The sequence below is a fragment of the Paroedura picta genome, chromosome 10 (assembly GCF_049243985.1).
Source record: "Paroedura picta isolate Pp20150507F chromosome 10, Ppicta_v3.0, whole genome shotgun sequence".
Taxonomy (NCBI): Eukaryota; Metazoa; Chordata; class Lepidosauria; order Squamata; family Gekkonidae; genus Paroedura; species Paroedura picta.
This window is the reverse complement of record NC_135378.1, coordinates 87,614,415-87,629,656: the sequence shown is the minus strand read 5'-3', so window position 1 is coordinate 87,629,656 and position 15,242 is coordinate 87,614,415. Positions and strand designations below refer to the sequence as shown.

The following is a 15,242-nucleotide window of genomic DNA, read 5'->3' as shown; positions in this document are numbered from 1 at the left end:
GTGCCTCTCTTGGAGACAGCCTGTGCCCACTTGTTTAGTTCTGAACATACCCAGGGCCAGAAGAATGGCTAAACGTCTAGGCTCTTGGGGAGTGATGCACCTGAGTCTTGAGCCTAGTTGCTCTTGGGATTCTATGCAGAGGGACACAGGAAGGGACTTGAGTTACCCAGCCCTGGCCTGGTCTCCCCAGCCTGTGCAGGTCCACACAGCTCCTCATTCCACCCTGCCAGCTGTCCCCAGGACAGGAGGACTTTACAGATAATCGCCCCGCCCTGTCTCCAGCAAGCAGCTCTCTGGCTAAGACCTCTTGAGTGGAGTTGCTGTGGTAACATGGAGGTTTTTCTTACAGCTGGTGGGAGCCATGGAAGAGCTGAAACAATGTCGCCTCCAGCAGCGGAATATCTCGGCCACCGTGGACAAGCTCACGCAGTGCCTTCCCGGTGGGTGGCGTGGCTGTGGGCGGCCGGTGGGGGGCAGAGCTGCCGGACAACAGTGCCCTGGCCGGTGTCTCTTATTGGCCTCTTTGTCTCTCTTCTGTCCCAGTTCTAGAGATGGATAGCAAGCTGAGGGAGCAAATGGAAGCCAAGCGGTAAGACTGCAGACCTGGCAAATGGGGAGGGGCTGCCCTGGACGCCTGAGTGGAACTCCTGAGGGTGGGTCTGGACCAGACAGGAGTGATGCTGTTCTCCTCTCCGTCAGTCCACGTTTCAGAGGAAAGCATCTCCGCTTGTCTTGCATGGACTGCAGCTGGCTGCTGCAGGAGCTTCTGGTCCGGGCCTGGCTGTGGGAAAGGCAGGTTGGTCCAGTGGCCAAGAAAGCCTCCGGCCGCCTGTTCCTGGTTCTTAGACTTAACCTATCTGGCGAGGCCAAGCCGTGCTTTTCTAAGGTCATGCCTGGATTACTGTAATGCAGTCTCTGCTGGTCTGCCCTTGAAGACAACCTGGAACTTGCCAGCGGGTTCAGTATGTAGCTAGCCTCTGGGGACAGGCTTCACCCATCTTACAACAGCTGCCAGCTGAATCCAGTTGAGGGTGCTGTTTGCAGCCTTTAAAGACCTTCACAGGGCTGTTTTGGCTGCCACCTATGGGCAGTTCCCCCCACTTAAGATGCACACGAACACAGGAGGCAGAATCAGGCCATTGGTCTGTTGAGATCAGTGTGGTCTACCTGGACAGGCAGCAGTTCTGACTCACAGAGAGAGTCAGAGTCACTCTTGAGCCACTGGGTAGAATTGCCTCCCCTTCTCTCCACAACAGACACCTTGTGAATTTGGTGGGGCTGAGAGCTCTGAGAGAACTGGCACTGGTTAGCCAAAGTGGGAAATCCAACCCGGCTATCCAGATTAGAGGTTGCCTCTCTTAACCAACTATGTCATTAGAAGGGAAGATATTACGGCTAAGGCTCACTTACTTTGGACATGTCATGCGATCCAACTCCCTAGAAAAATCATAAATGCTCGGTATGGTCAGTGGCAGAAGGAAACGTGGTCGCCAAAGGATCTGCTGGCTCAGCACGATCAAAGCCGACACAGGGCTGCCCATAAACTAACTAAAAGAAGCAGTCAGAGACAGGGGCGCATGGCAAAGACTTTCCTATAGAATCGCCGGGGGTGGGACACGACTGAACGGATGACGTCATCATCACCACCCTCTCTCGTCCTGTAAAGCTGGCTTTTCGCTGGGACTTCTTAGCAGGTGGCCCTAAAAGGCCCCTCGGTGGAGGTTTCCTTCAGCAGAGTATTCCCAGGTGCCTGGCGTCCCAGAAGGGGGCACTGTTCTTTTCGCCCCAGGGGGACATGAATGCCATGGATTGGGAGCCGGTCTTTGGTGGAGTCTAGTGGGAGGGACAGTTGTGGCTGAGGTGTGGCTCAGCTCTTTCTGATGGGGCTTGATCTTCTCTTCCAGGCACTACCCTGCTCTGAAGACCCTGGGGCACCTTGAGCATACCTACCTGCCGCAGGTGAGCCATTATCACTTCTGCAAGATCATGGTGGACAGCATTCCCAGCCTTCGTGAAGAAATCAAGGAGGTTTCCATGTCTGACCTCAAGGACTTCCTGGAGAGCATTCGCAGGCACTCGGACAAGATTGGGGAGACGGCGATGAAGCAGGTGAGTAGCAGGGCAGAGTGCCCCCCCCCCCCGCCCAGAAGCCCAGTCCATCCTGGGGCCTTCCATGGCTGCTGTGGGCACCTGCCAGGAACAGTGTCTCTTGTCTCCTTCTGCTGCTGCCCGCGAAGGTGGGGTTGGTTGCATCTTCCAGCCCAGCTTTCTGGAAGAGAGCAGGGGGACCTGGGTGCGTGAGACGGGGGCTTGGACAGTCTCGAGGTTAGGAATGGCTTGCTGTCTGCAGTTCGTCGCCTTCTGTTTCCAAGGGCAGCCGATCCCTTCTGTGCGGTCTCTCTCACTGGAAGGCCTGCCCCTGCTCGTGTTTGTGGCGTCTCCGAAGAGATGTCTGAAGTGCTGTGCATGGGTGTGGGGGGAGGTGTGACCCTGGGTGGGACTGTGGGGCACTGTGTGCAGCTTCCTGGCTGCTGCTAAGCACACCAGACCTACATGGCCCAGGCCGGCCCGACCCCGTCAGAGCTGGGAGGCTGAGCACGGCGGCCCTGGGTAGCCCTTGGCAGGGTGACCTCCAAGGAAGACCAGGCTGGCCGCAAGATGCACACAGGCGGTTCAGTCAATAAATGAGTCAAGCAAGCTGGGATTGGAGAGGGAAGTGCTTTGCCTGCTGACTTGAGTCAAAGGAGGAATCAGGAAGACTTCCTCCCTCGTGCTGCTGGTCCCTGACTGTTGGGGCACTTTCTTAGTTACGTTCCTAGAAGCTCTTCCCAGCCACAAATTCTGTCTCTCCTGAAGGGGATCCTGGACTCTTGCTTTGTTCTACTGCGACAGACAAACAGACAGACAGACGTCGTGACCCTTCTTGCTCTGTACCGCTAATCATATGAGAAGCAGGCCTCGCGTGTGACAGCAGATAATGTGCACCATACATAGCGCAGTGGAGTCAGTCGCGTTCCCTTCCTGGGACCACTCTGGTGTGCTCTGTTTTTCCTCGTCTGTGGCATGCCGGGAGGGTGGGAGCCTCCGTTTGGGCATTCCGAAGGTCGGGCCACGCCAGAGGATGCAGGGGGCGTGTTACCCGAATTGCTTTCACACGTGTCCTGGAACATGGTTTTTTGAGCTTGTGGGGAAGTTAGCCCAATTATAGCGAGAGGAGGGCAACTAACGCTCTAGGATCGTTGCCTCTGCGGTGGAGGATAGCTGGTTTTTATACAGTGCTGTTCAGTACCCGAAGGAGACCCAAAACGGCTGACAAACACCCTTCCCTTCCTGTGAGGCAGGTGGGGCTGAGGGAGCTCCAAGAGAAGGGCCCTGCGAAAACAGCCCTAAAAGTCCTGGTCTCTTTGCGGCAGGGCTCCAGGGGGCCAGAGCAGCTGGGTCGCAGTAAGGCACCGTCTTCTGAGCATGATGTTACCCGTTCAGTCGTGTCTCCCCCTCGGTGATTCTATAGGACAGTTTTCTCCATTCGTCTCTGTCTCTGACTGCTTCTTTTGTTCGGTTCGTGGTCATCCCTGTGTCGGCTTTGATCGTGTCGAGCCAGCGGATCCTTTGGCAACCACGTTTCCTTTGGCCGCTGACCATGCCAAGCGTTGATGATTTTTCTAGCGAGTTTGATCACATGATGTGTCCAAAGTAAGTGAGCCTTAGCCGTAATATCTTCCTTTCTAATGACATAATGACTGTCTTCTGGGCTAACTAATTTGCAGGCCAGCAGTTATGGGGCTGCATTAACTGACTTCTCCCGCAGCAGCGCTGGGCCCGAGTCTCCCAGTGGGGCCGGTGAGTGCTCTTCAGGCCGCCAGGCTTCTTGGCCGGCGTTGCCTCTGCCTGGTCAGGGCTCCGTTTCCATTTCTTCCCCCTCCGCCACTGAACCACAACAGCCAAGCCCCACCAGGAGCTTTGGAGCAGGAGATACAGAGCGGCCATATTGATGGCATCCAATTCCAAAACGGAGAGCTTTTCATAGCGGCTGAATGATGGAGGAACCCGACAAGACAAGTCCCCCCTGATGCCAGCCGGTCTCCCGTGGGCATCTTTCCCAAGTCCCAAGGAAGGATGGAGCCCAGATCAAAGCATGCTTGCTTCTGCCACCAAACATGTTGTCAAGGCGGCCTGATCAACTTAATCGAAGCCTGCGGAGGAACCCAGTCAGAGCAAGAGGAGGGGTGGTCTTCTCCTGCCTCTCAGATAATCCACTGAAGCCAGCAGGTCTCTCTCCGCCCCCTGGCACCGTCAGTCGTGCTGCCTCCAGCAACTCACCTGAGAGCACCTTTGCTGATGCGGATGGGGGGAGACTTTCCTTGAGGTAGATGCCTTTGGGCCATCCTGTTTGGGGCTTTCAAGGCCCAACTCCCACCTGGATCTTGGCCCCCGGGAGCTCTTTAACTTCCGGAATAATGCAGTGCCTGTGTGCTCCCTGTGACACCAGAGGAGGCGATACGTCACCCCACAGCTGGGGGCCCTGCTGCTGCATAGCTAACATGTCTTCCACCAGCCCCACCTGAGGGGAGGAGCTAACTTGTGCTGTGTAGAGTCAGCCGAATAAGGAGGGGCCATGGCTTCACAGTGGGACGTCTCCTGGGCAGGCAGAAGGTCCTGGTCCAATCCCTGGCAGCATCTTCCGTTGAAAAGACCAGGCAGCAGGTGACATGAAAGGCCCAGTCGGAACAGACAGTTGTGGCTTGGAGGGAACGCGGGGTGTGCGTGTGTGTGTGTGTGTGTGTGTGTGTGTGTGTGACTCAGGATCCAGCCGCTTCCTGCCTTCATGTGATGATCTCGGTTGATGGGATTGCATAATGACACCACTTGTCTGGCACGAGAAGCACGAGGTTCTCCTGCTTTGTTCAGGCCTTATAGAGTCATGGAGTTGGAAGGGCCATCTAGTCCAGCCCCCTGCACAATGCAGGGACTCACCACTCCCTGCCCACCCACAGTGACCCCAGTTCCATGCCCAGATGACGCCCCCCTCCCCCAAACCCCAGAATCCCTGGCCAGTCTGGCCTGGAGGAAATTCGGCTCCTGGATCGGGGAGCCCCCTGGGCTGGCCTTCCCTGCCGGCCGCCACAACCCCATGGAGCCCGTAAAGGCCAGCAGGTACCCAAGACTGAGGAAGTGCCTGCTGGTATTCCACTTAGACTTCTTAAAATGCTCCGGGTTTACCTGATGCAAGCAGTTAGGAGCTTTGATTGTTTATGGAAATATTTAGTCTTTGGCCATGAAAAGAAACCATGCTTCTGGATAGGTCTTCCTTTCTTGCGCTCACGGAAAGTACTAATCGCTTTCATTTGTCTTTTGGTGCCCGAGTGGCGGGGAATGTGTCTCTCCACAAAGCCTCCGAGTCTGGCTCGGGCTGTTCAGCAGCCGGGGAGAGGGAAGAGGGTGCTGGGGTCCTGCCCTGCTGGTGGGCCCGTTTCCTCTTCAAGGCGACAGCGGGATTGGGCTGGACGCTCAAGGCCTGTGGCCAGCGGGAAGGCTCCTTTTGGCGTCCTCGGGATAAGGACTCTCAGTCAGGTGAAAGATGGGCAGGTCTCTTCCCTTGGGCTGCGTTGTCCCCCCTAGCCAAGCCTCTGTGCCATCTAACCTTCCTTCTCATCTGTGGGGCAGAGGTGTGGGTTGAAGTGGGGGTGGGGGTGGTGTTCCTGGTTCACAGCCTCTGTGACAGCTTGACGTGGGTGGGTCGCCGTATTGGTCTGAAGCAGCAGAACGACAGAGAGTCCAGGGGCTCCTTGAAGACCAACACCGTTGGACTCAAAGTTTCAGCCTCTGCGTGTCCGCCACTGGACTCAGATTTGGCTCTGAATGGTACCAGGAGGACACTTGGGTGGTCTTCAAGGTGCCACCAAACTCTGGGGGTCCACGCCTCTGCTTGGCCTTTGGGCCCTTCCCATTAGGACAGGGGCGCCTGCGTGTGCAGAGGGAGCCTAGCGGGACCCTTCTCCCTGTGTTGGGCTGAAGTACCTGTGGCTGCCGCCGCCCCAGCAGCCAGTGGAGCAGCCCTTGTGGAATCTGCTTGAGCTTCGTTTCAGAGGCAAACACGCTCTTCCTCTCTGGCTCGCCGTGTGCCCAGAGCAGCCGTCCCCTTTCCCCCCTTTGGCTGGGGAATGTGGTGGATGGAATGACATGTTCGGCGAATGTGGGCTCACGTTCCAGATGCTGATGGCTGCCCTTCCAGTGGCCCGGAACAATGTTTAAAAGTGCCGTTTGGGCGGTGTTTTTAATTATCTGCAAGCCGAAGATTTCCAGCCCTTGTGTAATCTCCTGCAGCACAGATGGAAGTGGTTGGAGGTTTTCTCTTGGTATGTATACTTTATAGAAAATTAGATTTAACTGTTCGTGCAGACAGCAACCTTGTCTTACTGTTTGTCAGCCGCTTGGCAGCAGCAGGGCTGCCTGTCGTGGGCCTCCCCCCCCCTCCAGCCTCTGGAATTGCCTGGCCTTGCTGACCTGGAGGTGCTTGAATGAAACTCCCCTGGCATCCCGGGGCCAGAAGTCGGGAATTACGGGCGCGTCCCCGATAGAGGTGGTTTCAGAAGCAGAGGAAGGGGAGTTGCTCAAGTGCCCCAGAGGTGAAGGGCTGTCCTTCCCCAGATGTCCCTGCCCCAGGAATCAAGTTCCCAGGAAAAGGCCCTCCCGACTCCCCCACGTGAGCGAGGGCCTTTTTGGTGGCTGCCCCACAACTAGAGAGCCGCCTTCCCAAGGAGATCTGCTTGGCCCCCCCACTTTTGCTCTTGAGGCAGCTGAAGACAGTTTTATTTGGGACTGCATTTAGTTAAAGCTGTCCTAGATTGTGTTTTTAAATTATTGGTTTTATGGTTTTTGGTGGTGCGAGGTGCCATCGAGTCATAGCTGCCTTCTGGCCAATCGCAGGGCCCAGAGGCTGAGGCCTTCCCTTGGTGTCCTGAGGTTTAGTGCCTCGCAATGGGGACGTTCCCTTCGGTCACCAGGGCTAGTAGCCGCCAATAGGCCTCTCCGCCATGAATCTACTGATCACCCTTTCAAGCTGTTCCTGTGGCCACCTCAAAGAAAATAAATGAAGAAGGAAGGAAGGAAGGAGGGCCTTTGGCAGTGAGTTCCAGAGCTGAGTCCCTCTCTGTGAAGTAGCAGCAGCTGGCCCACTAGCATCCCCCGCCTGTGCGTGTTGCTTCCCTGAGTGACGCGGGAGAAGCGCAGAAGCAAGAGGCTTCCCTTGCTGGCCCGAATCCTCCCCCCAGTCCTCCCACCTTGGTCCTGTTCTGCCCTAGCCAGAGGGCCATCAGTCAGCGCGCTCTGCGGCTTCTAAGGATGGGGGGTTTTAGGCAGTTTTTTGGGCTCCACAAGATGCCAGCACCACCCCCTCCTCCAAGAGACTCTCCTTGCAGACCCATGGGAGCCGTTCCTCATTAGCTGAAGGTGTTTGTGGATCTCCGGTGAATCGCTGAGCCAAAGACTTCCCCCTCTGAGAATCTCGGCGCTTCCTTCCTGCAGCATCTCCAGAGCTCTCCTGCCCGGTTATGGCCACGTGGGCCCAGGCTCTGGCTCCTGTGACGCTCGCTGCGGCTCCTGTCCTAGCGGGGAACAAATTGCCCAGCCCATTTTCCTGCTGTGGGGGCTGCCCGTGACCTCCTGGTCGCACTGCCTCCAGCTCCCCAGGTGTCTTCTAGGTGTTGCAGCCGCCCCAGGGCTTCATTTGGCCACAGGAGTTGATCCGCCTTTCCGAATACTGATCCGCCGGCAGTGTGTGTGTGTGTGTGTGTGTGAGCGGGAGGAGCCGTCTGGTGTGTTCAGGGTCCTCCAGTGACCGGGGGCAGCTCTGACCGAAAGGACCTTGGGGGCGGGAGTTTGGAGGCGCTTTGCCAGGTGCGGATCCAGTTGGAGGAGGCACTGCTGGTCGAGGCGGGCGGCCCTGAGGACGGCCACCCGATGGTGTGAGCAGCGGTCCCCCTTTCTGACCGGCTGCTTTGCAGAAGGGTCTCTAGAGGCCCGGGGAGCAAGCGTCAGTCAGGGGGAAGGAGGCGGGAGGCAGACTGGCCAACACTGCCGGCTTCTGAGCTCTGGGCAGGCAGGCGAGACAGGAGCGTTCTCCCTCCCCCCCTCCACTCCATGGGCTCAGAGCGCAAATGGGCTTATTATCTTAAAAAACTCTCTTTATTTGAACACTTCTTGGCTTTCTGTGGAAATAGGAATTCTATGCCTTTATGTCTGTGTTTATAACATAATAATTTATAGGGATGGATTAACAGGTACTCCTCTGTATTGTTTTTATGACCTTGGAAAAGAAACAGAACCCCTCAAATTTCCATTTCCCTTCCTGGCTCGTGTTCTGTCCACCGCAGTGAGTTGTGTGGAGAGGGGGCAGAGGGGGAGGCTGGGTGTGGTCCTATTGGGCCCTTTGACTTCCTGTGCCTGAAGCCCCTTTGGTGTGGGGGGTGGGAGATTTGGCCCTTTATCCAGTAGCACAACGGGAGCCCTCCCCACCCTTTAGGAGAAATAGCCGTGGCCCAGAGGTCAGCAGACTAGAACAAGGACCCCTCCCAGGGTCCCTTTGGGAAACCAGCCCAAAGCCCCCCCACCCCCTGGCCACTGACGGTCCCCCTCCGGCTGCTACTGGACTGTCTCTTTGTCTGGGAGGGGGAAGGGCGCCCAGAAGGGTCAGGGCCTCGGCTGGCCATTGGAACACCCTCTTCCAGCAGCACCTGGTCGATTGGGGCCTGCTGTCGGGCCGTGCCAGCCTACCTGGCCTCAGCCTTGCTTTGCCTGCTTCGCCTTCCCTGGCCCCGCTCTCTGCTGCTGATCGTTGCCCCCCCTCTCCCCCCCCCCCCGTTTGGCAGGATCATCACACTTCCTGTCCTGTCCTGGGCACGCTGCAGCCTCTCGGGTTTGTTTTCGGCGCTGACCCTGCAACCTTTCCTCCGGTTGGCAGCGGGCAGGCGTTGACAGTCCTGCTGGTTCAGCCAAAGTTGAGAGCAGAATTTACTGGAGGAGCTGCACGGCTTGGATGGGGCAGGACCCCCTTGAGGCTGTGCACTGAATCTTGTGCACATTTCAAAGCATGTGCTAAACTTGATGCAATTCTGATTAAAAGGGAGGGCTGGGGGGTGAGTTGGCATGGCCCCATGGCCACATCTGCCAAGCGACATGCGAAAGCAACGTCTGGCTGCAGCGAGGAGGGCCAAGACCCGGCAGAGGGAGGGAGGGAGGGAGGGAGGGAGGGAGGGAGGGAGGGGGGGCTGGCTGGCTGGCCGGGGGCGCTGCGGGGAGCAGAGTGAGCCCTCGGCTCAGGCGGAGTTCTCACCTTTTTTCTGTGTGGGGGGTCCCGCTTGGATGCCGTGCGGGTGGGTGGGCATCACGAGGGAAGTCGAGTCCCTGGTTCAGGCAGCGGACAGCCTCTGCTTAGCAAGGGCCACTGTTTTTGTTCGCTTCTTTTGCATCTTTTGCGCTCTCTTTCCTTAAGGACATCCCAGGGACCCGGCAGATGTGAAAAGATAAAATAGAGCATTATTTACAGCAGCATTGCCAAGGAAGAAGACAACTCAAAACTCTCTTTTATCTGGCAGCGTCCTGGGACAAAAATGTAATTATTTATACTCTGCTTTTCTGTCTGAGACTCAAGGCGGATTATAGAATTGTAGAGTGGGAAGGGACCTCCAGGGTCATCAACCGCCAAGAGCTGTAAAGAATGGGCGGTATAAAAATCCAAAGAAAGAAAGAAATCTAGTTCAACCTCCTACACAACTACCTGGGGCCTCCCGACCCCAAAGGGGTGCTTGGCATTTCCCTGGGCCTGCAAGAAAGGCCCGCCGGAGCCAAGCTCAGACACAGCCCCTTCCGCCCCCCACTCACCATCTGCCTCAGTTCCCAGAATCAGCCTCCTGAGGGCCCTTAATGGGCAGGGGAGCAGGTTGCCCGCGAGGGAAGGCTGACGGGCCGGAGGCTTTTCCCTTTGGCAAGAGAGGCAGAGGAGGAGGGCTGTGGGGAGGGTGCAGAGAAGTGGCTCTGGGGTGGCTCAAGTGGGCTGCAAGAGCCTTTTGGCCTCTCCCTTTTGGTCATTCTGTGCCTTGGGGCTCCAGGGTGAAGCTGTTGGATCCCAGACGGACCAAAGGGGAGTGTAGTTCAATCAGGGCATTCGCTGCCCGTGGCCCTTGAGGCCCTTCCTAGGATCTGTAGCTTCCAAAGACCACCATTATTATTCATTTGATTTCTATCCCGCCCCTCCCCAAATGGGCTTGCGGTGGTTTTCAACAATAATACGGTACTATATATTGAAATAGTGAAGAAGGCAATAAGAACACAATACTCAGATACGGCGTAAAAGCCCCTCTCCGCTCTTCCTCACCTGGCACTGCCCCAGACAACAGGAATGTAGGTGGGGCCAAGAGAGCGCAGAGGGGGGCCCCATCTCAGAACAGCCCGGGCCTCAGCCGCGGCTTCGGTGGGAGCGGGACTGACCAGGCGGGTCTGTCTAGAGACCCAGGGAACCTCCCTTTGCTCCCCAGCGTTGCTCTCTGGGCCCTGCTTGTCTCGGCCCTTGGAGGTGCTCCTGCACTTGTCCTGCTTCCGGGCTAAGCTTTGGCCAACAGGGCTCCTCCTCCGCATGCAGATGGAGAAGACAGGCAGCCGTGAGTGCAGCTGGGCAGAGGAGAGGCTGGATGTTTTGCAGTGAATGGGCTTCCCTGGGGAAATGGTCCCTCTCGCCCAGCAAGGCAGGATTTTGTGTCTTAAGAGCAAGACAGAGAGCAAAGTTTGAGCCCAGGTGCACTGCAGCAACCTCTAATCTAGGATTCCCTGCTCCTCCTCCGCCAGCTGCCAGCTGGGTGACCTTGGACCAGTCACAGCCCTGTTGGAGCTGTTTTCAGAGCAGTTCTTTCAGAGCTCTCTCAGCCCCACCCACTTCACAGGATGTCTGGTGTGGGGCCTGGAAGGGAAGGCAATTGCAAGTTCCTTGGGGAGTCCTTCAGGTAATAAAAATGGGGTATAGAAACCAGCCTTCTTCTTCTAAAAGGCAGACCTGTTGCAGAGGGGGCCAACGTGCTTCCTGCAGCTCTAGAGACCGGGACTAGGAGCCGGGGGCTCAGTTGCGGGACGGGAGGAGAGTCCGTTTACACATGAGAAGGTATGTTCTGATGTTGAGGCCTGTTTCTAAATGGGACCTGCTGCCTTTGGAGGGGAGGGAAGTTTTTAGGAGGAGATTGGAAGAGCCCCTGTAAGGATTGTGTGATATTTAAGTCCCTGAGAAGGGGTGTGTGTGTGTGTGTGTGGGCTGGATAGCTCTTTGGGGTCTCCTCCAGCTCTGGCTGATTCTGATTCTGACCCGCCTCTTGCTCTTGAGAGGAGCCTGGCCTTTGACTTCTGGACGCTCCGCCCTTGAGATGCCAGAGGTGCCACCTGGCTCGTGCCCAGAAGGTCGCACACGGTTGCTGGCGCTGCTGAAGCTCACAGCCACACAGGCACTCAGTCCACCAAGGCCTGTCTTGCCATCTGGGGCCGACAGCAGCTGTCCAGGGTCTCAGGCGGGGCGTCCCGGTCCCTTGAACGGGCGATGCTGCTGGGGCTCACAGCGGAGCCAGGGTTGGCCCTTCCCCCTTCAGCACAGTTGTCCTTCAAGCCACAGGGCCGTTCGCTTGGCATCAGAGTGACCGGGTTGGCCCTTTCTCACCCGACAGAGCTGGTGGCCTCGCTGTGGGCCGAGACGGCCGTTCCCACCATTGTCTTGGGTTTGCCGCCTGGCTGTTCCGTGTCCTCGGTCCTTTCCCTCTGGAACCAGGCTGCCACCCACCTCCTGGGAATGTTGTTGAACCGTCCTCAGTTGGCGTTTTGAAGCTCTCTGCGATGACGAACAAACTCCCTGTGTGGGAAATGCTGCCCCGCCAGATCTTGGAGCCCTCCGGAAACCATGACTGCGACAAGAGCCCAGAGATGCCTTTCGCTGTCCTCGCGTTTTTTGGCTGCTGCGAGGGTGTGACCGGGGGGCGCTGAAAACATTAATGAGTGGATTGGTAGGAAAAGGGAGTTTAACTCCTCTGGATCAAAGGAATTTGTTGTATGTTATAAACGTTCTGTATTAATGAGTGGGGAAGAAAGGGGTTTCACGTCTCTGTTCTGCCCTGTTTCTATTAGCAGCAAATCGGGGTATGTTTCTAATAACCTTGCTCACTTTTAGCCAAACTGGCAAACAAAGTTGTTTTCTGTTTCGTCTTATTTCAGGGTTGGTGGCATTTCCTCCAAGCACATAATCCGCTTGGCAGACTTTTCAAGAGGTTGTGTTAACCCCTTAGTAGTGGAGGCTGATCCTTGCATGCCAGAGGTCTTTCCCGGAGGCTCTTGGCAGAGGTTGCCCCGTGGGGGAACCAGGCCGGCTAAGGGCAGCCGAGCTCCGGACCACGTCTCCTGTGGCCCGGCTGCCAAAGGCCCCTTTTCCCCTTCCTTTCTCCTGCTGCAGCTGCAGTTTGGATAGCTCTCTTGTCTGCTTCCTGCCTTGGAAGGTGGGCCACGCTCCCCCCTCCCCGTCACTCTCCTTTCTTGAGCAAATGGTGCTCCAGTGGGGAGGGCGCTTGGAGGGTGCAGGCCATCCAGGCCCCCTTTGATTGGGATTTGGCTTGGGGTTAGGATCAAAACGGCCTTGGCTGTTGCTACCCGTGAGCTTTGCCAAGGCAGCCATCAGTCCCCGTGGATTCTCCTGGGCCTCCCGTCAGCCATGATGCCCCTTTGGACAGACTGGCTGGGGCAGGATCGGGGGGCTCTGGGCTTCCGTGAGCCTCCTCCTCCTGACTGGCTGGCCCCAGTTAGCACTGGGGAGCTGCTTTCAGTCCCTGCAGGCTGGCAGAGATCGTGGGGGTGGGGGTGGGGGACACCACCCATCTTCCGATGAGCCCCAGCCCTGTTTCCCCTGAGGGGCTGAGCCAGCCTGTGGGCCTGTGGAGCAGGTGCCTGGGAATGGGAATGGGATGGTTGGGGGCCAGGAAAGCAGAGCCGGACGGAGGTGCTGCTGGCCAGGGGGCAGCCGGATTCCAATCTAGTGGCACCTGACAAAGACTGTCAAGATTCTGGGGGGTCTGAGCTGAGGATGTTTTGACTTGCGAAAGCTCACCCCCCCCCCCCCCCGAATCAGGCTGCCCTCAAGGGCTCCCGGACTTGGACCCGGCTGCTCTTTGGCCGACTGACTGACTGACACGGCTTCCTTCTGAAGCGTGGTCTGCGGAGAACTGTGCTGGTCTGTGAGGGGCTGGTTGACTCCACGGGCAATCCCGCTGGGAAGAGCAGGCGTCTCCGTGGTTACGTGAAACCCCACACAGATCAGTGGGCGGCCAGCCTCCGTGGGGTGCCCAGGCGGCCGCCTTCCGAGGCAGGCCAGGGCTTTGCTCGCGTGTTCCGGGTTGCATGTGAACAGCTGGGCTTCCAGGCCCATTGGACTTCTGCAGGGGTGGCCCCCTTCCTTGGAACGCCCTTCCGAGAGGTCTCACCTGGCACCGGCCTACTCCTTTTTTCTTCGAGGCCTTGTTTCTGTCCTCCCAACCCTTGTGGCCAAAGTGACAGATTCAAGGACCACTTCCACATATGGGGCAAAATCGCACGATGTCTCCTACTGCAATTGAGTGACAGTAAATCCAGCCATTTCTGCCCTCCACACTGTGCCGTCAGAACCCGCCCCCCAGCAGAGCGGAAGGCACTGAGCGCCTGGGGAAGTCCTCGGTGAGCAAATGACTGAGAGGGGAGAGCACACTGTGCCGAGTGCCTCCCAGGCCCTCATGCGCTATCAGCCCCTCCGCGGAGCCGCCCGTGATGCCCACTTCCAGTCACATCCTCCACAGGCCTTCACAGCCACAGAAGCCCAGAGCATCTCTGGACCAGGATCCAACTGGGATTTTTCTGCCCATAATTTCACCTTTACAACTTCTGCACCAGGAATATTTTGTGACAACACAGCCTCTGGGTGTTGGTGGCTCTGTGCAGGGGCCATTCTGTGCCCGTTTATCCCGTGTGGTGAAATCTGTCCCTGGGGGCGATCCCCCCCCCCCCCGAAGGGTCCTTCATATCTTGGCCCCACAGCCTCTCTAGCTGTACCGAGTTGCTTGGCAAGCAAACTGGGCTCTTTGCAGACTTCCAGTCACCTGGTTATGTGTCCCTTTTTTCTTCAAGGAGTGACTGCAGTTTTGGTTCTTCCTCCCCCCCCCCCACGCCACTGCCCTGCCTAGCCCAGTTCTTGCCCCTCAGAGTTTCTGATTGACTTCAGGAACCAACCCTTCCCTGTGCAGATTAGGCTGCTGAAATGCCCCCTGGGCCTTGTTTATAGGTCTACGTTCTTTCTTTAAAGAGCGAAAGTGAGTCTTCTAATGGTTTCCATATTCCATCAATCTCCTGAAGTCGGACAACACAGTGGGGTGATGTTGGATGCTTCTCATTACCCTTAACAGGAAAAAGCCTGACGAAAACGCTGGCAGATGTGGGTGAGCTTCCTGCCCTGGAGGTGGGTGCGGCTGGAGGCCCCGGTTCAAGGGCCTCTTGTGGAGTGCCCGGCCTGCAGGCAGACCGTCGAGAAGACAGGACGGGGGTGCGGGGTGGGGAGTATGGGTGCCAGAGGTCAGCCCAGCATCCCTCTTTCCCCTGCACATCCTCCCTCCTGCCCCCGCTTTAGATGTGTTTGGGATCGCCAGTTTGGGGTGGTGCAGATGTCTCGTGGCTGCAGCCTCCCCCCCTCCCTAGGCAGTCTGTGCCTGAGGAAGATGCAGGAGCCACTGAATCCCGTGAGCAGGAATTCCCGGTGCAGTTTTGGGGGAGGGACTGTGGCTCCCTGGGTGGGAGAGCCTCTCTGTGATAGGCAGAAGGTCCCGGGTTCCGTCCCCAGCATCTCCACGTGTATGTCTGAATGTGTTAATTATTCGATTTATAGGACTGCCCCTCTCAGCCCAGCCCTCAGGGAGGTATGCATCCCATTAAAACCACTTAGAATGAAGCAAACGCTCTAAAAGAAATCTGCGGCCTTTACTGCCCAGCCTCTCCCCTGTTGCTCCTCTGCGACTGATGGACAAAGTATAGATGTGGGGGGGGGGGGGGGGCTCCTAGAAGTTACTGGCAGCCCGGCCTCAACCCAATGCCTGGCGGAAGAGCTCCATTTTGCAGGCCCTGCGGAACTAGGGGAGTTCTGACAGGCCCCGCGTCCCCTTCTGGAGCTCATCCCGCCAACTCAGGGGCAGGGCTGGAAAGGCCCT

General features: G+C 57.3%; 1 protein-coding gene across 2 annotated transcripts in view; it reads left to right on the top strand.

Annotated features, from left to right (window-relative positions):
- The window catches only part of EXOC6B (exocyst complex component 6B), a 131,903-nt gene that overhangs the window by 21,516 nt on the left and 95,145 nt on the right, over nt 1-15,242 (top strand). For both annotated transcript variants that reach the window (XM_077301354.1, XM_077301355.1), the window contains exons 4-6: nt 350-440; nt 544-589; nt 1,905-2,109. In XM_077301354.1, the coding sequence (XP_077157469.1) occupies nt 350-440; nt 544-589; nt 1,905-2,109 (342 nt within the window). The remainder of the gene's footprint in view (nt 1-349; nt 441-543; nt 590-1,904; nt 2,110-15,242) is intronic.